We start from the raw sequence: 23,935 nt of genomic DNA, 5'->3' as shown, positions 1-23,935 counted from the left end.
GTTTTAAACTAAATCTTAAGTTTAAATTAGAGTAGAGGCGTAACGATAATATTTAATTAAAATTTTATTTCGGAGATCCCGCATTTACCTCAAATATTGTATTATTGTCTGAACCCTCCTATAAGACCTTTTTCCCAGCAGCTGGAACAAAATATATGAGTCGATTTTCAGAAACATAACTTAAAACTGTATAACTATCATGTCCAATATTATGTTATTAATACTACAATGAGACTCTTTTATCTGATATTACAGACCGAACCAGATTGACATCACCTCTTGCCTGCTATTCCAATGAAAAATTTATGTGTTTTTGTTATAACGCCTGGGTGTTCATTGTTTGTACCATATATTTTGACGTGTCATGTTAAGGAATTTTATATTATGTTCAATAGTTAGTTAATTAGTTTCCGTCATCCATGATACAAACTTCGTCAAATTTAACTTGGTATTTTCACTCATTTTTGCATGATCTAAAAAGAATTTAGATTATTCTATTTAGTAGTACCGTGATAAAAACAAAAATTTAAAGTTTCATATAATTAAATTTACCAGATTCACATATAATGAGAAATATATAAAATAAGATTTTTTTAACTTTCAGGAGAGAATTGGCCAAAATATTCGAGATGGTATTGTAAAAGCAGGCCCCGCTGTAAGTCATCGGAGAAGCGGCCACTGTGTATAAAGGAATACGTGGATAAATATAATATATTTTTTATTATAAATTTAATATATATTTTTGTATTTAGTTTTGAATAAAGTAATTTAGATGAGGTTTGTGTTTATTGCAATTGTTGTTAACGTACCTAAGGCATTTTAAATGTTAAAAATATAATTAATCTTTATTTATAAGTGATCGTAGAGTCACGGTGCATTCACATCAAACTAACATAGAACTAGAGATAGAGCATTCTTTCGTGATCTTTTAGTGTAAACGAAAACTCGTTTTCAGTGTTGTGCAGTATAAGAACATTGCATAGAATCTTTTCGAACGCACTAAGAACAACGAAAGAATGCTCTACGCGTGTTTACACTAAAATAATTTGACATAGTGGGGTTAGAACGAGTATTCGCTCGTTTAATGCAAATGCACCGTGACAAATAATAATTTTATTTATAGGAGAAATCTACTAATCTGAGACTAAAATGTGCGGTGTGTCGTAAGGTGTGCAAAATGTATTTATATGTCGATTGAATATGTAGAAGATATAATAACTATGAAACTAAATAATAACAGTGTGAATGCATCATGAGTTTAATTGCGTCACGAATTCTCAATAAAAATATTAAGTTACATAACTAACAGCGACTCTCGGTTTTGCATAGTTTAAAATATGCACGGAAGATTATTTGATCGTATAATATGTTGTAATAATGTTGTTTTTCATAATAATTTTCAATCCATTCTCTATTTATTATATTTATTTCAAGTTTCAACAAAATAAAGTGTCCAGAAATACCAGGCATCCTACCGTAAACTAACACACATGACAAACTTATTATTAATATTCCATCATACTGTAAAGAATAATAGAATAATAATGTATATAATCTACATATTCATAAAAGACATTAATCGTTGAAGACATAAAGTACAAAATGAAGCAAGTTATAATATTTTTATTCGTTATTTCATTACTGAATTCTTGTGTATTAGGTGATAACTTAGTAAGTATCCTCTTACCTTAAATCTCAGGTCATTTATTTTCTTTTTCATAAGCGAGGAAAAATTTCGCTTCACTTATAAAGGCGCGAAAGACATTCTTCTTTAATATTATATTATCATCTTATGTTTTAGCTCCAGAACGTTAATAATTAGGTATTTGTAGATTATGTATTTTCAACCGATACCTATATACCTTTCCTTACATAATCATTTCTATTGCTTTTAGTTATTCTATTATTATTAAATATATCCAATTATCCACTTTTGCTAAAAAGCTAGCAACACATTTGCAGAAGCATATTTCAATTGTTCTGTAAATGCTCATAAGCAGTAGTGATTCCATACAATGAAGCTGAATAAAATATGATACTTAATTGTTATAATTTCTATAGTAGAGCCCACCACTGAGCTTGTTCCTAGCAATTTGTAAAGAGCTAGGATTAATAAGGCAAAACTATTGTGAAAAAAGTCATTCACCAAGGGAATTTCCGTTGATCACAGGAAACATCTAGGCCTATCCTGCTAATATTAAAAACGCGATAGTTTGTGAAGATGGATATTATATTATGTGTTTGTGTATGTATGTTTGTTACTCTTTCACGCAAATGTTACGAAACCGATTACAATGAAATTTAGCACACATAGAGAGGGTAACTTGGATTAACACATAGAAGAGGTTATATCCCGGAAATCCCACGGGAACGGGAACTATGCGGTTTTTTCTTTGAAAACGCGGGCGAAAGCTAGTTTTACATAGGTAATATATCATAACTAGCTTTCCACCCGTGGCTTCGCCCGCGCATACACATCGTTACTCACAAACTTTCGCATTTATAATATTAGTAGGATATATTATTACGAATAGGTGTAAGAATAATATCAATTAATGTTCCAGGGTGCTGGACAAGCTGGTTCACAGGGTGGAAATGATGCAGTGACGAATTCTTTTGCAATGTTGAGGAATTTCTTTCCAACACAATAATTACATAAATTAATATTATACAAATTCTTTTTAATGCATTCTTTTATTATTTCCCACTGCATTTGATACATAAGTAGTTACATATTTTAATAAATAATCACAAATATGAATAACTAGCGGTCCGCCCCGGCTTCGCCCGTGGTACATATTTACGTTTTCTCTACATAAGAACCATCCTCGTACTTCAAGGAATATAATAAAAAAAGAATTATCGAAATCGGTTCAGCCGTTCTCGAGTTATGCGCTTACCAACACATTTTGCGATTCATTTTTATATATAAGAAGATTACAAATACTGTCTCTACATGTGTATTTTATTAAACTCTCAGATGAAATAGAAGCAACTTAATCAACCACCACATTATTATAACTGAAATATATTCCAAATAATTAGTAGAATTCATTTATTCATTCATTCATTCATTCATTCATAGAATTAGTTTAAAAAATGCAAATTCTAATATTGATCATAAACAACATAAATAAAAAGTTACGATCTAGAATATACTTGTATAAGAAATTACGATGCAAAGAAAATTGCGCGTGAAACAAGTAGATTAATTTCTCTTATATGTAAGTATTTTTCGTTTAAAAATTTGCAGACGTCTAGAAATTTCATTTATCTCGGTCTATAATGTTTTATGTTTATTGATTTCAAGTTATGTTTCGATTACTATTCCTTATGGTATTTTTATGTGAGTCAATATTTTTTTACTTTCAATTCAATTTATATCTGCAAGAACAGCGAGATTGTCAAGTATTAACATACCACATTGTGGTGTCCTTGTGATATTAATTTACGAAAAAATGTGGTACCTACTGAAACAATTTTTTAAAATGTTTTTTCATTAAAACGTTATTATCATTTTTTTGAAATATTATACCTATCTATTCAGAGCCTATAGTCATAAATTATTGAAAGTATTCGCATAGTTTCCTACGGTATCTTAATTTGATTGAATTTGAATCATATTTTTTTACTTAATTTCCATTATAGTTTTATCAGTTGACTCCCACTACGTGAACAAAAGTATGACAAAGCCGGGTCGTGTCCGCTTCTATCCAAAGAATTCTGTTTTTCGCAAATCCGACCTTATTGATAAAGGATGTAAGGTCTTTATTCACGAATGCCCTGCTGCTTATAAGTAAGTTATTACTACTAATTGCATGATAAAATTAATCACATGATTCAAAATATAGTTTAACACTAAAACGAATCGAATGGTCTATACTTTTTAACACGCTTATATAAAGCTTCTCCCGTATGTTTGTATGTTATCGACTCCATTAAATTCGAATTTTGCCCACTATTAAAGGACGGATTTAGTTCAAACTTTGTACGCTTATAAAGGTACTGTGACAATACAAAAATTTCTTGAGTTTATCTTATTATTCTGTATAACAAAAAAAAAAAAATATTTTTTACCTTTAGTTGATGCCTCTAAGCGTGTTTTTTTAGTATTTAAATTGTACTTATGATTATTATAATATAGCATTCATCAAATATAAAGGGTTGAAAGGGTTGCATGTAGCTGTGGTATTGTTTATATTATGAATATTTCAAAAGCGCGCCCTGTAGTGTGAATGGCTTAATTTTAGCTTGAGAGGCGTAAGATTTGTCTTAATTAGGGAGAATGATACGGGGTATTCTAAACAAGGAAATACGATGCCAAAATTTGGCACCTTTTGTATAAAGATAATTTTATAAACCTTTCAAGAGAAACAAAATGAAAATTTAGAATGATGGTAATTTTCTATGACGTTAATTCAGGTAATTTCACATAATCATTTCTAATGAATTTGTTAAAATAAATCAACTCAATTTCTTGTGATTATAGTCACAGGCGCAATTTTTTTGTTATATTTTGTTAACAAAGGCTACTAATATTTTTTAAAAGTAAAATGTTCTTTTTCAGAACAAGAGTTGTTTATGGCTATAAAAGATTTCAAATACTTTGTTAGAATTTTGATACGTTGTTAAGTTGTATATATAAATTTAAATTATTAGCTACGTGTAAACTTCTAGAAACTTCTTTATATATTTTACAAAAAAAACAAACGAGTGGTTAGTTTAAGAATAATGAAAATGAAAGGTTTTTTTGGGTATGTATAATGATAATATTAACTATGATAAACTTCTAGTTTAGGAATTGTATTCGTAATTGTCTCTTTATTGTGATGTGTATAGGCAAGCAGGAGCAATTTAGAGAACAGGTGAAATTGCTCTGACCGCCAACCAACCGAGATTGTCCCTGCAGCCTAGAAAGGTGTCACGTATCATATACGTTGTGTTGGGTAGAGTCCTTTACTTGTCAATAAGCCGATAAAAAACCAAAAACTATTTTCTTTAATGTTCTTAAATTTGATTTATATAATGAATGAGCAGTTTGACAAAGCTATTAAATTACATCAAAATACAATGGCAATTCACTTCGCAAATCACATCGAAATCCCATAGCTTAAGAGAAGATATAGACATAGATAGACTTGACTATTTGACGCCATGCCTCAGAGAGCATGTGAAGCTGTCAGTCCTCTGCCATATTAATCATATATTATGTCAGACCTGTGTCCAGTAACTTCATTTGTCATCGAGAATAATTACAATCTGCCATAGGCTTTGTGTACTATTGGAGGAAGATGTGTATTTGGAAAATTTCTTTGATTTTTTTGGATGAAAACGTACAAAATAAGCAGCATCTATATATATATATAAAACTCAAAGGTGACTGATATAGTGATCTATCAACGCACAGCCCAAACCACAGGACGTATCGGGCTGAAATTTGGCATGCAGGTAGATGTTAGGACGGAGGCATCCTCTAAGAAAGGATTTCCCGAAATTCTTGCGGGAACGGGGAAAACGGGGATGCACGTACAAAGTCGTGGGCGGAAGCTAGTGTATATGAAGGGTTTTTCTGTAAATAGTTTGCTTTGTTTTTCTTATTTTGTTATTATTTGTGTATTGGTTCATTGTGTATTGTAAAATTTGCAACTGTACGTTTTAAAATTTTTAGAATCTAATTTTTTATCTCACTAAAATTATCTATTGTGTGATTGTGTCCAATATCAATTAATATTTATTAATTTTCAGGAGGAACATAGTGTGTGCAAGACATTATGACGGCTACTATAAAACATTTGGAAGTTTTTGTGAACTCGAGTATGAAAACTGTAATAGCTGGAGACGTAAGGATTTCTTAGTATAAAATTTAATATTTTAAATTAATTAATATTAATAATATTAGCTAATTAATAATACTAGCTGTGCCCCGCGGTTTCATCCGCATTGCTCCGCTCTTGTTGGTCTTAGAGTGATGATATATAGCCTATAACCTTCCTCGATAAATGGGCTATCTATCACCGAAAGAATTTGTCAAATCGGATCAGTAGTACCTGAGATTAGCGAGTTCAAACAAAAAAACTCTTCAGTTTTATAATATTAGGATAGATTAGTAACTTGGCTTGCTCCGGCTTCATGTTCTATCTTACTCTGCTACCTCTATGTCTATGTTACTATGAACAAAAAATTTCCACTTCTTTTATTCATAGCTTACAGTGTAGGTCACACATTAAACATCAAACATAAAAGTAAATTTAAAAGTTAATCTTTTTTTATTTAATTTCTTTTACACTTGTATTAAGAAATAATTGCCATTCCGTATGCCGCGAAGAATAATTTATAAGAACTAGACCGATTAGATCTACATTATCCAATAATAAGAACCAATGGAATATAAAACAGTTCGTTGTTCCACATCGACGTATAGAAAATGTATTTTAAAGTGCAAAGTTCTCTTACTTGCTTGCATAAAAAGAAACCTTACAGCAAATAGATAAATAATAGTTTCGCTTAGCAAGGGATAAAAAGCACTGTACAATTTACATGTATTTATTTACTAGTGTAGTATTATAGAGATGGATTTTAGCCTTTTGTGGCTCTTAGCAATTTGAATATGTTTTTAAATATTTTACATCTCGTAGTTATGTCTCGTATAATAAATCAATAAATATTATGTTTGGTTAATAAATAACTCACTAAAACTGTAATTAATTTATTGTTGATAATAATTAGACATTCTATACAAAGTAACGAATGAAACATGTCCAAAACAATCAAACTTCACAAAGTATCTATACATCAAAAGTATGACGCAATAACGACGAACCTTGAAATCCTTTTTACAGCTTTTCAGAAAGTAATCGCCATTCCTCTTTGCTACAAAGTTCTTTGTCACCTTTATTTCTTGCAAAGGAATTTCTTTTTGTTTACTTCATATTACGTCATATAGAGGTTAAAGCCCTTAACAAACGACAAGGTCAGATTAGGTTTCTGATGTTCTATGTTAGATTGGTATCTATGTGATAAATGATGTATGTTTTTGTGTAAGTACATCTAGATTTGATCAGTTGTTTTTTTCATATAAGAGAAACTACATTAATTAAAAATCCAAGCTAACGAGCTGTCATCTATACTAATATTATAAAGAGGAAAAGTTTGTAATTATGTATGTATGTATGTATGTATGTATTGTTTTCACGCATAAACCTCTCAACCGATTTTGATGAAATTTGGCACAGACAATCTTTAGACCCTGAGAAAGAACATAGGCGAATTTTATTGCGAAATATGTACCACGGGCGAAGCCGGGGCGGACCACTAGCTAGTATTTTATATTTGTGTGGTGTTAAAAAAATAACCAAGGAATATCAGAATAACAAACTACATAATTATATCAATCCATCACCACCAAAAAGTAACTTAGGAATGTTTTTATCTTACATCTATAATCCAACTTACATTTATAATCGTACTAGCGGTCCGCCCCGGCTTCGCCCGTGGTACATGTTTACGTTTTCTCTACATAAAAACCATCCTCGTCTTTCAAGGAATATAATAAAAAAAGAATTATCGAAATCGGTTCAGCCGTTATCGAGTTATGCGCTTACCAACACATTTTGCGATTCATTTTTATATATAAGAAGATAATGTAAGGTAGATATGATTATATAGAACGTTAAAAATACGGCGTAAAGAGTTAAAATTTTAAAGTTAAACATGCATATTACATAATATTCTTAACAGAAACCAATAACGTTCCTCAAAAATTTTCTAGAAAACCCACAAAGCTACATTTTACAGCAATTTCCTTAAAAGCCAATATCTACAGTCGGCGCTTAGAAAAAATTGCACCGAAGTACTGAGAATTTAAATCTGTCCGGTACAGTTTCAGTCATGTTTCACTGCCTTTATATGCTTCAAAGCCGATCAAAATAACTGTACACTGACATATTGCAGCTTTTGTGTTACATACTAGACGTTTTTTGCGTTTAATTTTGGTCCTTTGTTGCCTTTTCAAAGACCTTCAACATATATGAGTATACATTTGTGACTTTGAATTTTAATTAGCCACTTCTCGTATTTGCAGAGAAATTTTGTTAATGAAGGCATGGAATTCTTTAGAGCGTTGTTTGATAAATGCTACTAGTATATTTTTTTTGTTATAAGCTACGAGATCGATTTTTAAGATTTGTTAGAGCACTCTTGATAGATATCGTTTTTTATTTTATTTCACCCGAGCTGGGAATTTTTTAAATAAATCAAAGTGATAGATAAAATAATTCTATAAATTGACTAATGACCAAAATTCATTTCTTAAGATTTAGTGTGTGTGTGTTTTCAATGCATCCAAGTACATCACATTAATAAACATAACATAATTTATGCATATTTTACGTGCGAACGTAAAATATTATGTATATTTTTAAACTAAAAATAAAACTACTCATTTCATGATGAGTTGCTGTACAGTGATAAATATTAAAAGCGAATCTCATAATGGGTTTAAAAGGTTTTTTTTGTTTCAGAATGGAGTATGATAAAACGCGAGCGATGTTGAAAACTTTCTAAAGAGACATTTTTGATTCATGATTTAATGTGCAGAGAATATTATAAATTGCGATGATTGAATTCATCGTAATAGCCTTATGAATATATATGCAGTTTATTTACATTAATATAAAAATACATTAATACCCATGAAAATACATAAATACAAAACGACTAAAAACTTGACTGAAAATAATATACTTTGACATTGATTACAAAATGCTTTCTGCCTTTTGTATTTTCCCTTTTTTATAAGGGTGCTTTATCACCAATAATGAAGCGAAATATAAATTTATAAAGAACTAGCGGTCCGCCCCGGCTTCGCCCGTGGTACATATTTCGAAATAAAAGGTAGCCTATGTTCTTTCTCAGGGTCTAAAGATGTCTGTGCCAAATTTCATCAAAATCGGTCCAGTAGTTTATGCGTGAAAACCATACATACATACATAATTACAAACCTTTCCTCTTTATAATATTACTAGCAATGCCCTGCGGTTTCACCCGCATAGATAGCGATATCGTGACCGTAAAAAGTCTACTATAGGTCGGACTATAGGTTTAATTTTTAATCACATGAAAATCACCTTCACCCCGTCCCGCACTACGCCTGCTCATTGTATTAAACATACCTACTATTTTCTGTAGATTGACTCTTTTAAAAATTCGTTATATCTTTTGAATGGAATATCCATTTTTTTTAATTTAAAAAGTATTTTGCTGGTATTAAAACAGTCTATAATAAAACATCCTTTAATGGGATAAGGATTAATATATTATGTGTATGGATAACATGGTTTGATTACTGTCAGCACTTCTATTTACTTTGAAAACGTAAAAAAGTTGTTGTAGTAACATAACTACTGAAGATGGACATATGGCATCGCGGACTTTCTTGTAGATATTGATCCATTCTATAATACCGTAGAACATTTTTTTGTTCTATCTTCAATAGATTCCGCAGCGCACGCGATGACAGAAGTTTTATTGCGGAATTTTTTACACCTTGGGTTACATTATTGCATTTTTGGTAAGGATCTCTAATTTTTTTGAAAATGCAATACAGCCTATGTTGCTCAGTGAAGATGCAGCTTTCTAATGGTGAAAGAATTTTTGAAATCGGTCCAGTAGTTTATGCGTGAAAACAATACATACATACATACATACATACTTACATAATTACAAACTTTTCCTCTTTATAATATTAGTATAGATAGAAAAAAATCGATCATGAGGAGGGACTGATAGAATTTTTTCTATTCTTTATAAATTTATATTTATAGAAAGCATTTGAATGCCATAAAAACAAAAATAATATCAATTTCATGAAGCGAAATGATTGGTTCTCTACAAACACATTCGTCGCTACACATCCTCGTTATGTTATGAAAGAATATTTCATTGTAACAATATAAAATGTATAGTTCAGTAATAGTAAAATTATTTCCTATATTGGTAGAGCACGTGGGTTTCCAATACTAAGATCCTTATCATGGGGTATTTTTAAACGGAAATATTTTGCAGCAATCATTTGGAATTGTACCGGATTTTGCCAATAAACTTCTCCAATTAAACGAGGATTAAATATATTCCCAACTTCTGAGTTGAGAGTCCAATGTTATGATTTATTAAAAACTTCTAGTGTGTGTGATTTATATTGTAGCTCTACTTTTGGAGTGAGTAACCAATTTTAAGTAAACTACGTTTAACTTTCAAAACTTTATAGATAAAATATTAGAGAGAATTAAAACAAATAATTGATATAATTTAAAAATTTAAATACACACAATAATGAAATTATTTTTAATAATTATTGTCACCAATCCGTTTTAAAACTGGCCGGTTAAAGTGGATTAAAATTGAATCTACCGCAGTCGTTACATACAATAATGTTATTTACATTCAAACATACAGGTGAAGCATACGTTTTTAAAATGTAACTTATTTTCAGCCAACTTAAATATTGAATATCCGAGTTCTATATTCTGTAGTAATCAAAAATATTACAAGGAGTTAAAATAAAGTATTAACAGAAAGTCAATCCAAAACACTAGGCAACATAATTAGCTATATATATATTAAGTGTGTCTTCTAACTTAAATTACATCATAAATAGCTTCATTATCGCATGTGTATTATGTGTAATATACGACTAATTAAGCCCTCTACGATAATAATAATATTTTTTCTTGATATATCTAGAATAAAAGAATATCTATATATTATACACGCACAACACACTGTGCGCGACACTGAATAAAAACTAAATGCTAACCCGATTTTAAATTAAATTTTTTTTTGAGAATTAGATTTACAATTCAAATGTGAGCAAACCCACAGAAATACTTCGTTAATTCGTGTAACACATTCTATGTAAAAAAACTCCTCCATAACAGCTTGACCAATATTTATGAATTTTTTTATGTACATTTCGTGGGTCTGAGAAAAGGTCGTAAACCATTTTTATATCCTTATGTGATAAGGGTGTCCTGGCAGAATGTTTGCAGTGTCAGTAGGTATACTTGTATACGTATAAAAACAACTTTTACTGTTGGAACAATCTGTGTGGTTTTGAACGATATTTTATCCAGTGTTCGTGCTCTTAAATTTATGATAAATATAAGCTGCATAAGCTACAAAACGACCAAATTTCATCAATATCCGTTCAGTTTATTTGGCATGTCACTTGTAAATAAACTTTATCATTGAGGCCATTAAATATAGCATATCTAATGCATTAAATTATGTACAACTAGCTTTCCGCCCGCGGCTTTGTCTAAAACATAATTATACTAAAACCTTCCTCTTGAATCACTGTATCTATTAAAAAAAAACCGCATTCAAAATCCGTTGCGTAGTTTTAAAGATTTAAGCATACAAAGGGACAAAGGGACGGAGAAAGCGACCTTCTTTTATACTATGTAGTGATTAGCTTTTCAATAATAAGATAACTTAACTTGTAATTATTTTTACGCAAGATAAACACAATTTTCGCACTAAAGAGCTGATATTTTGTGTATTTGTTCGATTTAAGCACTAATGATACTTTTTTTACATCTATTGTTCATTTACATTTTACTTGAGAAAGAAGCGGAAATGTATTTTTGCAAAACTTTTAACATACTCCAAAAAATATGTTGCTCGAATTTTTTTTTGTAACATTTCAAGTGAGGTCGAGAAGGGACGCTAAATGTCTCAGAAAATAATACATTTTGTCATTTTAATAGTCAGTTTTGTTTAAATATGCGTGTAGATTATTTTATTTATTTATTGTTTTAGTATAAATTATTTCAATGTCTGTTTGTGTACTGTTATCGGAATGTGAATCACTAATTCAATCATCTTTGGTGTTATTATACGACTCAACCAATCTAATTTAATCCATACTAATATTATAAATGCGAAAGTAACTCTGTCTGTCTGTCTGTTACTCAATCACGCCTAAACTACTGAACCAATTTTAATGAAATTTGGTATGGAGATATTTTGATACCCAAGAAAGGACATAGGCTACTTTTTATCCCGGAAAAATGACGCAATCCCGGAAATCCCACGGGAACGGGAACTATGCGGGTTTTTCTTTGCGCTTACTGCGCGGGCGAAGCCGCGGGCGCATACCTAGTAATTTTATATAATACTCTTTGAGTCGTTCCTGCCAACCTACGCTAAATTTCAACGATGCCTGATTAGAGTTCCAAGGAATTTCAAAGTTGAAATTGACGAACATGTTTATATTTCTGCAGTAATGATGATAATGTTTTGAATTCCAAAATAAAAATTATAAGTAACTTTAAAAGGGGACAGGCACGTACTTTTGGATTCCGTTAATTTATTAATTATTTATATCATCATCAGCTTATTTTGTTTCCAATGCAGGAACATAGATAAACGAAGGAATTTATGAAGGATCGTATATCGTATAAAAGTACAAATTTTATACAGGGATAAGTAAAATTCAATCTACTAAGTTTATTATAAAAAACTTGTACGTTGTAAAAGCCAACACAAACAAAAAATCTCATACGAATTTTCCTTTTAATAAGAGAAAAAGCGTCTTATATTGCTCCATAAAGAATTATGAAACTAACATCACACTGAGCCAACGTTGGATACAAGAAAAGTTTACAGAAAATTTTATCCCAAGGAACTTTAATAACGGTGGCTTTCGACAAAATATTTTTTGTTTCCTGCGTAGTAATGCAGGCTTTTAGGGCCGCAAACGTAAAGTAAAATCCTTTTAATCTTCACTTTAATAAATTCTAGTGGCGCGTTTGTGAATAGCGAAGTTGTTATGAATTTTTTTTAAGTAAAGGATGTAGTTTCAGTGTGACATAGTTGTTAGGATAATAATAATAATATTATTAACATATTATGTTGATATTATAAAGAAAATGATATATTTTAAACCAATATTCCTATGTAAAAGTAGTAGTAAGATATAACTGTTGTATTGAGGTCGTACCAAATTGTGATATTAAAATATGGTAGACTAGAGGTCCGCCCCGGCTTCGCCTGTGGTACATATTTCGCAATAAAAGGTAGCCTATGTCCTTTCTCGGGTATCAAAATATCTCCATACCATACATGCAAATTGGTTCAGTAGTTTAGGCGTGATTGAGTCACAGACAGACAGACAGAGTTACTTTCGCATTTATAATATTAGTACGGATTTTCAAAACTGAAAAGAATAAATAAATATTACAGGACATTGTTCACACACAGCACGATCTGATCACACACTAAGCTTTTCGCTTGTGTTATGGAAACCAACATAATTTTATATAGCACAGCATTGAAAACGATCACATCGATCAATATTTCCCAGTGACTTGGTAACAAACAAAAAGTAACTATTCCCAATCCTACATAATTCAATAAAGTGAAAACACAATTTATTAAAGAGCCTGATCCAAAATAAATTAACAATTAGTCATACACTCAAATATAACGACCGTTTCAGGATTGCTAAATAAATTAATGGCCTATTGGGTAAACCATGCGATATTCTTAATTGATCTATAACTCACTTACTTTATTGAAATGATTAATCGATAAAACCAATTATCGCTAATTGGTAAGCAAAATATATTTAACCTGAAATAAATTTTTCGCTTCATTTGTCGAAGAACGGAATATAAAATTAGGTATAGTAATGAAACATTTTTCATATATGGGTAGAGTCCGGAATTTGATGTTAAAAATACTTTCGTAATAAATATTAAATAAATGTTTATTCCTCGTTTCTTTTTTGAATTATATAATACAAAAATATATATTTATAAAGGAATAATGAGGACATAGAAACGTAGTAAGCTCTAGTGCACTGTAGCATAAGTATGCTGTAAGCGCGACTGCATTACAGACGCAATTGTGCCTAATTACCCCTTTCGTAGCTTAAACGTACCTATCTCAGTATGTAGTTTCTTAGTATAGTTGTGTAAGTATACGGCTATAAGAATATTCGTAGCCTTAAAGCATTTTCGTAGCTGACATCTACGTAATTCATTCTTCTTAGCACTCTGGGTACTTATGTAGTGTTTCCTAGCGTAGTATGATGTAAGTATACGGTAAGTATGCAGGCATCTATGGTTTACATTCTACTGACTACGTTCGTAGCACTCAGGATACCTATATAGTATATAGTCTTTCTTAACGTAGTGTGATGTAAGTATGTAAGAACTTTCGTAGTATACATCTACGAAATACATTCTATTGACTACATTCGTAGCACTCAATTGTGCAAAACGTCCTATTGCTAATATTTCTATGAGTAGGAATAACTGATACAAATATTATGCGGAGTATATGCACAGTCTGTAGTACAGGTACTTAATACTTATAGAATAATATTGTTGTACTTTTGTTTTTAGCGTTGTTTAGCGTTACGAGACCTCTACGGAAGACGACCAGTGCACACTCGAAGTAGTACGGAGCTTTAGAGCGTTATGAGCTTTAGATTTCATGCTGCAAGGCTTCTAGAGAGGATTCCTTACTATGAGACTATACATATTGAAGCGCTGTATATAATTTAAGTACATTTTAAAAATACATCTTATGCAGAATTTTGATAATTGAATTGTAGCTTTTATCACCTTATTTAACAAGATTTGGCAAACAGCTGCATATCTCGGTTTTACAATCTACTTTAAATATTTGCTGATTATTAACATACTTTATTTCTTATGTTGTAGTATTAAAAATTTACTCAAATGATAATTTATGAGTACAACATTTTATTTTTATTTATAGTACGTAGCACATGAATCTATAAACTTATAATGAAACTTTGATTTAATTTCATTTATGTATATTATATTTCTTTATTAAAATAAAACAGCATCACAACATAATACATTTACTAAATTCTATAACAATATTTTATTCCAAAATGCTGTAAATTAAAAACTTCCAACTTCCAAGTATCTACTACATCTTCAACACGCGCCGTCAATGTAGTATCTCCACGTAACTGAAATTTTAAATTCAATACAGAATTGTTCTAGAACTTTCGAGAAAATTCCAAAGTAACATAAGCAGGGTATTTACAGGTTCAACTAATGTATAACTAAGTAAATAAACTGAACCCACACTTTATAGATTGAGTTTCAATCAAGGTAACAGCTATTTACCTATTTACGTAAGGGTTCGATTTAAAGACCAATCTCAAACGTATAATTACTACTTAGTAGCGATTTTGAGGATGTATTTAATCCATAATATTATAATATATAATGTATAGCTAGAAATGTAATGGTGACAACTTTGAATTAAGTTTCTTTACCAAGTAAAGAATCAAATCACAATAATTGTTTTATGGCTTATACATATTAATGTTCAAGGTTCTAACTGGCTGTGATTCACAGTTTCACCCACGAAACAAAACTGATGTGTCCTATTTTAAACCTTTCGTTGATTTTTGAAGTAACATAATATGTTTGACCTAGCTCTTCTTCTTTCTATTTTCATTCCGAATTTTATGTAAATCAGTGCTGTGTTGCATTCATAGTTTATCTGTTACAAAGTTTATATTACATAATATATTATATGGTTTGTTAGCTGTTGTCAAACCCACGTTGCCTCCTACTGATTCGTAGGATTTGCTATTGACTGTTTGTAAGATTGACAATTGCATAATCATATGCAACTCTACCCTAGGTTAATGGAGTTTGAATTATCTTTAAATCTAGTTTAAAGAATTGCTATATGATAATATGACCTTACTAGCTGCGCCCCGCGGTTTTACCTGCGTAGCTGCGCTAGTGTTCATCTTAGCGTGATGATATTTAGCCTATAACTTTCCTCGATGAATGGGCTATCTAATACCGAAAGAATTTTTCAAATCGGACCAAGTAGTTCCTGAGATTAGCGCATTCAAACCAACAAACAAACTCTTCAGCTCTATAATATTAGTATAGATTAGTAATGTAGTACTAATAATATTCTATTTGACTTGATGAAATTAAACTATATAGAGCAAACGCAAACATAATTAAAACATCTTAATAGCGTAAGATATAATATCTCAATTATAATAAGAATGTTAATCTAAATAATTTCATACAGCATATATTTGCTAACTTATGTTGATATAATGTCATTAATATTTCATTTATGTACATAATAATACGAATCATATTATATCTTTGATTTCATTTACAATCTCATTTGAAGTTATTCCCTCATTAAAACAATAACTTTTTCCGTATTAAATAGGACGTAATAATTAAGAGAATTAAGGGCATATTGTTATAAAAGTATGCAATTAATTACCTCGTTCATTCATTTTCATAAGTGCATACAAACTTTGCACTGCATTTGCAAATTAACTTTTGAATCTAGTTCATAAGAAATATTACTTACCTCCCGTATTCTTACAATTCTCGTACTCCATTAAGCACAGAGAAAGGAAGGTTTTCTTTTCTTGGCGATCATTCAAAGCGCAGATTTGTTTTTTCCTGCGAATTCAAAGAATCAAAGAAATTAATTTTTGAACGGAGGCAAACGTTCTTTGGCTTAACGTATCGTGATTTCGTACTTTCTGTGTGATATATATAATACTAGCTTTTCTAAATCCTAATAAATTATATACTAAAACCTTCCTCTTGTATCAGTTTAGCTATTAAAAAAAACCGTATAAAATCCGTTGCGTAGTTTGATAGATTTAAGCATACAAAGGGACATAGGGATAGAGAAAGCGACTTTGTTTTATACTATGTAGTGATTTTCATAATTACGTAATGTATTTATGTGAACAGTAAATACATTGGGATGTTTGTTTTTTGAGCGTTATTGAAAACAAATATATGCTGTTTGTAAACATTGATAAGTAATTTTATTATAATAGTGGTATAATGTTTAATAATTATCAGAAATAAGGTTGCTTCACCTATAACACATAATATTCTTTTGCTTCATATTTTATATAACCTATAGTTATTTAATAGAATAATCTTTAATATGTAATACTTTACCAACCTTTTGGCCGTGGAATCTTACGGCCACGGGCGACCTCAATAATTACTTCGGAAAAATAACATTTTTTCCACATACCTAGGTAACCCAAATACGTGAAGATTGTTTATTATTCACGCATTAGTATAATAAATCAAATATAATATTATCTTAAAACAGTAATATTTCTAGTGTGTAAAAATGACAGAACTATATAGGTCATCTAGCGCCATCACTTTCTTACACTGGGAATAATATTGATCTAAGACATTTTTGAAACCCGACAATATGTTATAGTATTACTGAAAATCGATGTTATATAACTACATATGTTTTTATCAAGAGAAGAATGATTGGGAATTTAATGTTCCTATTTCCAAAGACAAGCAATAAGCATACTTATTTGTATACAACTGTAATTGTGAGAATTATTATAGTACCATATTTCATTACCTAATTAACGCAGAATATCTTTTGATTAAGCCTTCATCCAGTAATGAGTAGTTAATACATAATTTGATTATTTGTTTTTACTTTTTAACAGCACGGTTGGATATTTTCTGTTAATTGAATTTTGATACGTGAAATTTGAAACCTCTGACTAAAAAAATGGTTTGCTACCATTCGTTTTCAATATCTATGAACCAGTTAGTTGGTTATATTAACATGGTTCAAAAAATTGACTAATTTGTTCATTTATATTTTATACTGACCTGTCGGCAATGAAACATTGTGTAAATTCAGCCATACATTCTTCCATATCTTCTTCGAATGACGTTTTATTAATTTTAATATCGGGTCCAATATCAGGCATCGGACGGGGTGTGAATGTATCTAGATCTGAATCGTCTTGTCCTTTTACTACTGCTGCTGCAATTTTTGAATGTCATAATATTTCGTACCTATATTTAATTTAAAATAAAGTACCTATACTTCGGCTCTACATATACCTTTACTATATATTGTTTATAAAATTACTGTAAAAATTAAAGTGCTTTCATGAATGTGAGTAATCCTTGTTTATAATTTGTAAAAATTATAATATTGTGTTGATTCCAATATACCGATTTTGATATAATTTTTACAGTCGCAAATATGATATTACTTCTAAGAAAAATATGATGACTACTTTCTGTTGTTCTGTTAAATTATAAAGATTATAAATTAATCGAGATATTTGTTTATTGATTTAAAATTTACTGTCTTACTTCCTCATATTATTGTAAACATGTAACTTCATATTATATATAACTGAATATCGTCTACAACGCTTAAACTAAAGATTTTCACCTCCCTCTACTATAGTATTATACTCAACCCAGTTTACGAAACTGCCACCAAATTTAAATGTTCTCGATAGGAAATCCTATAAGGATTTGTTCACAAACGATCTCATATATATTCTGAAAATTTGCATAAACTGCTCGGGCCATTTCAATCCGAGATATTGCAGAGTGGCCACTGCTTTTATAGATATATAATATGTCAATATTCGATTTGAGAAAACGGAAGCTAGCCAACTTATAAAATGGATTATGATAGATTTTTGCTTCGCTGAAATTGAGTAAATATTTTAAGAAATCGGTACAGTAGATAGGGTTTGATTCGTTTTCGATGTAAACAAACAAATCTTTCCTGTTTTTATCTATAATATAAATACATAATTAATATAAGTTAGCTACTTTATTGATAATCAAATATAGTAAAATTTAATTAAGGGACACTACTTTATAACTATAGATATATAATATTCACAGCATAACCTTTTTTAACTAGTTTAGTAGTTTTCTTATAGTCGATATTTAATATTATTGTAATAACGAGTTAGCTTGTCTTAAAAACTTATTATTTTCTATTACTTTGCAGCAGCTGTGGCGGTAATGAGCAAACTTCTGGCCAGCTGAACTACAAAGAAGTTATTTTCATGCACGACCGTTAAGAGGAGGCTCCCTAACATAATTTCTGGCACTGCGAGACCGGTTACAGTACTATAAGTAGTTAAGTAGTAAGTAAGTCGTTTATAACTAAAGTAATAATTGATCTAGAGATAAAATATCTTGGGATTCGATAGTAAACTCTATTTTCTTACAGTTAACATTTATTTTATACATAAAGTCCAAGTAAATCTTTAAAAAAATGTAATAATCCTTAAAAAAGGCATAATTTTTGAATAAAAAATGAATCGAGCGAAAATGTTACAATTACGAATCTGTCTTATACATCGAAAGAAAAAGACCCAATAAATCATATACTAAAGTTCCATTTTGATTGTATATGTGCCTGTTTCAGAATAGTAATGCAAATTCACATAAAATTTAGGGAGCCTCCCCTTAAACAGATTATACGTGTGTAAAAGTTATAATTAGACGCAAAACCTACGCAGTTATTTAGGTTTTCTAAAACGTAAGATAAAGGTTTTTTGTACTTTCACTACAAAGTTAAGTAAAGTTGTATAATGTACTAGCTGGATTTATTTTTCACACTCACAGCCATTTATTTTATGTTAAACTAGCTGTGTCCTGCGGCTTTTCCCGCATTGCTGCGCTCCTGCTGGTCTTAGCGTGATGATATAATATATAGCCTATAGCGTTTCTCGATAAATGGGCTATCTAACACCGAAAGAAATTTTCAAATTGGACCAGTAGTTCTACAAACAAATTCTTCAGCTTTATAATATTAGTATAGCTCTTCAGCTTTATAAAATTGCATAATTTGAATAATATTTATACTAGCTGTGCACTGGGTCTTCACGCGCATTTTAATGGCTGCTTCGCCCCTATATTTCTCGATAAATGCGCGATCCAATTAGATATACCAATTTTTCAGTTCGATTGAGCAGTTCCTGAGATTAGCACGTTCAAACAAACAAACAAACTTCAGCTCTTTATATATAGAAATAAAAATCCAATCTGTATAAATTTGACGCAAATATAGATTACCTACAAGTCTAAATGCAAGCCTAAATTCAGAATGAATGCATGAAATGAATATTCAAAATAGATGCATAAATTACGCCATACATTTTGTTCATAGCTTAACCGCTCTAAATACAACATAATATTAGAAACTTACAAATTACAAACAAAAGAATACCTATGAATAGAGTCTTATACAATAAGTCTAGATTTTCTTGTAAATGCTGCAGACTTACCCATCACGAGTAACAATACATGTACTTTGAATATATTTATATGAGACATTAAAATTATTTTCTATGACGTCGTCAAACTTTGAACGAACATTTCTTGTATGTATTGCTAAGTTCTTATTAATTACATTAGTCACAGCTAATTACATGGTAATTACTTTTTGTTAGAGTTTTCGTGTAGTTTCAAATGGTTCATTAGTTCTTGATTTTTATGTACTTACTAGGTAATATGAAACTGAAATATAATTATGTTTATGATTTCCGAATATCTATCTATTTAAAAAATAAATAAATAAAAAATCTATAATATAATTATTTCTACGCAAACTGGAGGAGTGTAAAACAATGTTAAATGTAAGGTTTTGTGATTTTAATGTTTATTTCTTGTTGAATTTTCTAATATAAGGAATTCGTATTAATCTTACATAAAATAATGGCTCTATGTAAAGTTTGTGCTTTCTCTGCTCTACACAGAATTTATAATGTTACTACATACTGTAAAGAGCACCACATGTGTATTCATTTAGGTGGTAGAACATTGTCGTGAAATTTAACTTCTAGATAATTTTCCTTCAATGTTGCAAGAATATAATATGAAAATCCACAATGTACCAAATTCTCAACTCTACGAATAAACTTTCTCTGCACTTGTAAGTAAATTTGTCTTCATTTGCAAATACTTAAACTAAAGGGTAGGTATGCTAATGTTCTTAGAGTTTAGGTACACTCACAGTTCTGAAAATGGTCAGTACTTAAATAGAAATGAACTAGTGTAAACGACCTTAATGAGTGAAATTTTCATCAGAAAACGGTTCCAAATAGTTGAAATGCAAGTTAGTTGAAAATTTTGTTGTAAAATGTTTCAAATTTGCCTTAATACTTATTTTGGGTATGCGATGTACTATAAAGTAGTTAGAGTTGAATTTGATATTTTTGGTTTTACGGCATTCAAATGCTTTATAAAATATGAAAGTTTGAGTTATAAAATATGAAATCTTTTATGCTAAGAAAGATCAAAAATAAAAAAGCAAATTCAGTTTGCATAAACTTTAATCTCGTAATTAAATTACAATAATACATTTATTAACTCTATAAGACTCGCAGCAATTTACGTTTTGGGCTCATAAAAACGTATATTGCTTTGCAATTATTAAAATAAGACGATACAATTATTTACATACAGAAGACACTCATTTAAAACTCATTTACAATAATAGTAACGTAATAATTACAATAGGCGTTAACAATACAAAAGGAACTTTATAATACACTATACAAAATGTCATTTCAATTGACTCGAGTTCATAAGTGTTGCATCTCGACACTCGTCTCATGCTATTTGAAGCAGGTTTTTAGTCAGAAAATTTGGGAGCACTGTGATGTTTTTGTGTTCGCTGTTACTGTATGCTCTATCTGCGCTAAGGCAGTTAATTCTGTATCCATCTTTTTGTTCTTAGTCCTAAATTTCTCATTCTTCTGCCCTTTCTTTCGACCACAGCACAGGATTTCTTCGAACTCCTTCCTGAAGTTGTCATTCAACCACCCGTATAGGAGAGGGTTGGAGACAGCGCTGGACATTCCAAACATATGGCATACAGCATACGTTATCGTCAACGTCTTCTCATCCAGGATAGCGTCCTCACTGAAGTCGGCCACCAGGTTGAACACATTTAAAGGCATCCAACTTATAACATACGTAACAGCTATCGCTATAAGAATAGCTGGTGTTTTCCTAGTGGTTCTTCGTCTACCACGTAACCTTCTGTGAATTTGTACGTGTGCCATAACAACTACTAGTACGGGAAGAACGTATTGGAATATTAAACTAAATAGAGAGTAGATAGCTCGACCGTTGGAGATGGGCCAGTCTTCTATGCAGAAACTGAGGACGTCCATTCCTATAAGGCCAACTTTGTGAGTCTTGAGGCTTCTGAAGATGTAGAGAGGAGATGCGAGAGTAAAGGCGGTGACCCAAATGAAGAACATGGTGATGAGAGCTCCCATTGTTTGAAGGCCGGGTCGGGTTGGATACACGATCAGCTGTGAACAAAGGTTTGAGTTAGTATTTCCCAATGAATCATGTTTCTTTATGTTTAACTTTTTTAAGGATATATATCTGTAGAGTTGAATATTATCTACTACTAACTTTAATCGAACTAATACTAAAAGTTTACAAAAAGATTCTGGATGTAAAAGCAACGTAATTATTTGTGTATTTCAATTATATACCACGAATAAATAATAGCTTCACAACTACGGCTCTTATTTCAACCTTGAGACCAGACAAACAGGGATAGGGTAATTTTTCGATTCAGTGCTACAGATTAATTCGTTTTCTTTTTTACTTCAGTGCCAGTAATATAGTCGGCCAGTATTATTTTATTCCTAAAAGTTTTCTACCTCTTTGATCAGTGAACCTCTATGGAAGAGATAAAGAAAATATTAATAACGTTCTAAATTTAAATTGTTACCGCTTTTGCCGCCTACGTTAAACGTGGTTAAACTCAGTTAAACCAAAGCGACGTATTCGGTTAAATATAATGAGAACAATACTTTTAATTATTGGTCTATTTTCCTGGACTATAAGCGTGAAAGGGTTTATAATATTTAGAATCCAAATACGGAAATTTTATCAAAAACTAAGTTAAAAATTTGTTACTCTTCTATATCTTATACAAGTAAAGCCGTGGGCTCAAACTACTAGTAGATTTTTTTTTCTTAGTCATAGCAACAAAACATGGCCGTGAAATTGCAAACGAATTATCTATACACACGACAGTAAATGTCAAATTCCGGTTATATTACTTTTTTCGTGTTTTACAGCTCTTATTTTATCAGCTTTATTAAGTGGTGTTATCATCTCTCTACAGTTGGATTAGGCCGGGAGATACTGACACAAAATTTCGAGTCATTTGTAACAGGATGGCGGTTCTACAGGGTTCTTAGTACGCAATGACAAAAAGAAAAATGATGGTGTGAACGCTGGTACCGGCGGCTTAGTCGCGTGGGCGTTAGTCGAACTCGTCGGAAAATAGCGAAAGTTAAACGATTTGTAACAGTATGGCACTTATTTTTCCTGTAAGTTTGAGGATCAACGAATATAAATACAAAATTTCAAAGATCTAGGTGTTGGAAATCTTCACTTATATAAATTAATAATAAATTTATTTTTCAAGTATGACAGCACTTTTTCCTCCTACTAGAAGTATGGCAAATATAATAATGGTCACATTTTATCAAATACTCTCCAAAAAGCCAAATGCAATACTGGTACAAAAAGATAGGCGAAATAAAAAAATTTTGCAGATTTTCGGCGGTATGGCGACCATTTGGAATCGTCCGAAAAGTATGGCATGGCGATTTTCGTAAATGGCTGCACGACGATGGTTACCTGTGCAAAAGTTAGCTTGGTACAAATGGTTGAATAATTGTTTTTTTTAAATCAACACATTCGCGTCGGTATGGCGGGCTGTAAGTCATACCGGAAAAGTATGGCATGACACTACCGCCTACTTCTTTTTTATGGGCTATCGGTAAATTCTAAAATTTTTGTGTTACAAATCGTTTGACTTTCGCTATTTTTCCGACGAGTTCGACTAACGCCCACGCGACTAACCCACCGGTACCAGCGTTCATACCATCATTTTTCTTTTTGTGATTGCGTACTAAGACCCCTGTAGAACCGCCATCCTGTTACAAATGACTCGAAATTTTGTGTTAGTATCTCCCGGTCTAGATATTTTGTTCATTACGCGACACTCGTAATATGATATACTGATAAATATATTGGCGATAGTA

The 23,935-nt window shown here is 30.8% G+C and overlaps 3 protein-coding genes across 3 annotated transcripts in view; 2 read left to right on the top strand and 1 right to left on the bottom strand.

Moving 5' to 3' along the window:
* Positions 1-23,935, top strand: part of LOC149477918 (uncharacterized) — a 600,334-nt gene that overhangs the window by 225,191 nt on the left and 351,208 nt on the right. The window lies entirely within an intron of this gene.
* On the top strand, positions 3,313-8,551 carry LOC149477937 (uncharacterized). The gene is made up of 4 exons (XM_089709996.1): positions 3,313-3,346; positions 3,649-3,796; positions 5,746-5,840; positions 8,520-8,551. The coding sequence occupies exons 1-4, from the start codon at positions 3,313-3,315 to the stop codon at positions 8,549-8,551; spliced, it is 309 nt and encodes a 102-aa protein (XP_089566122.1).
* The window catches only part of NPFR (Neuropeptide F receptor), a 52,518-nt gene continuing 49,762 nt past the window's right edge, over positions 21,180-23,935 (bottom strand). Inside the window, exon 4 of the mRNA XM_089710010.1 lies at positions 21,180-22,177. Within this exon, the coding sequence (XP_089566136.1) occupies positions 21,494-22,177 (684 nt within the window). The 3' untranslated portion in view covers positions 21,180-21,493. The remainder of the gene's footprint in view (positions 22,178-23,935) is intronic.

Source organism: Colias philodice, chromosome 23 (genome assembly GCF_061535455.1).
Source record: "Colias philodice isolate Cphi_HAF_F1 chromosome 23, ilColPhil1 Martin Lab GWU primary, whole genome shotgun sequence".
Classification (NCBI taxonomy): Eukaryota; Metazoa; Arthropoda; class Insecta; order Lepidoptera; family Pieridae; genus Colias; species Colias philodice.
This window is presented reverse-complemented; position numbering and strand designations above follow the sequence as displayed.

What these genes read in the sequence shown, in the direction of transcription:
- LOC149477937 (XM_089709996.1), top strand. Translation starts at nt 3,313, where the DNA reads ATGTTTCGATTACTATTCCTTATGGTATTTTTAT. An exon ending in GAATGCCCTGCTGCTTATAA is followed by an intron (nt 3,797 to 5,745) that starts GTAAGTTATTAC and finishes ATTAATTTTCAG; the next exon opens with GAGGAACATAGTGTGTGCAA. An exon ending in AAACTGTAATAGCTGGAGAC is followed by an intron (nt 5,841 to 8,519) that starts GTAAGGATTTCT and finishes TTTTTGTTTCAG; the next exon opens with AATGGAGTATGATAAAACGC.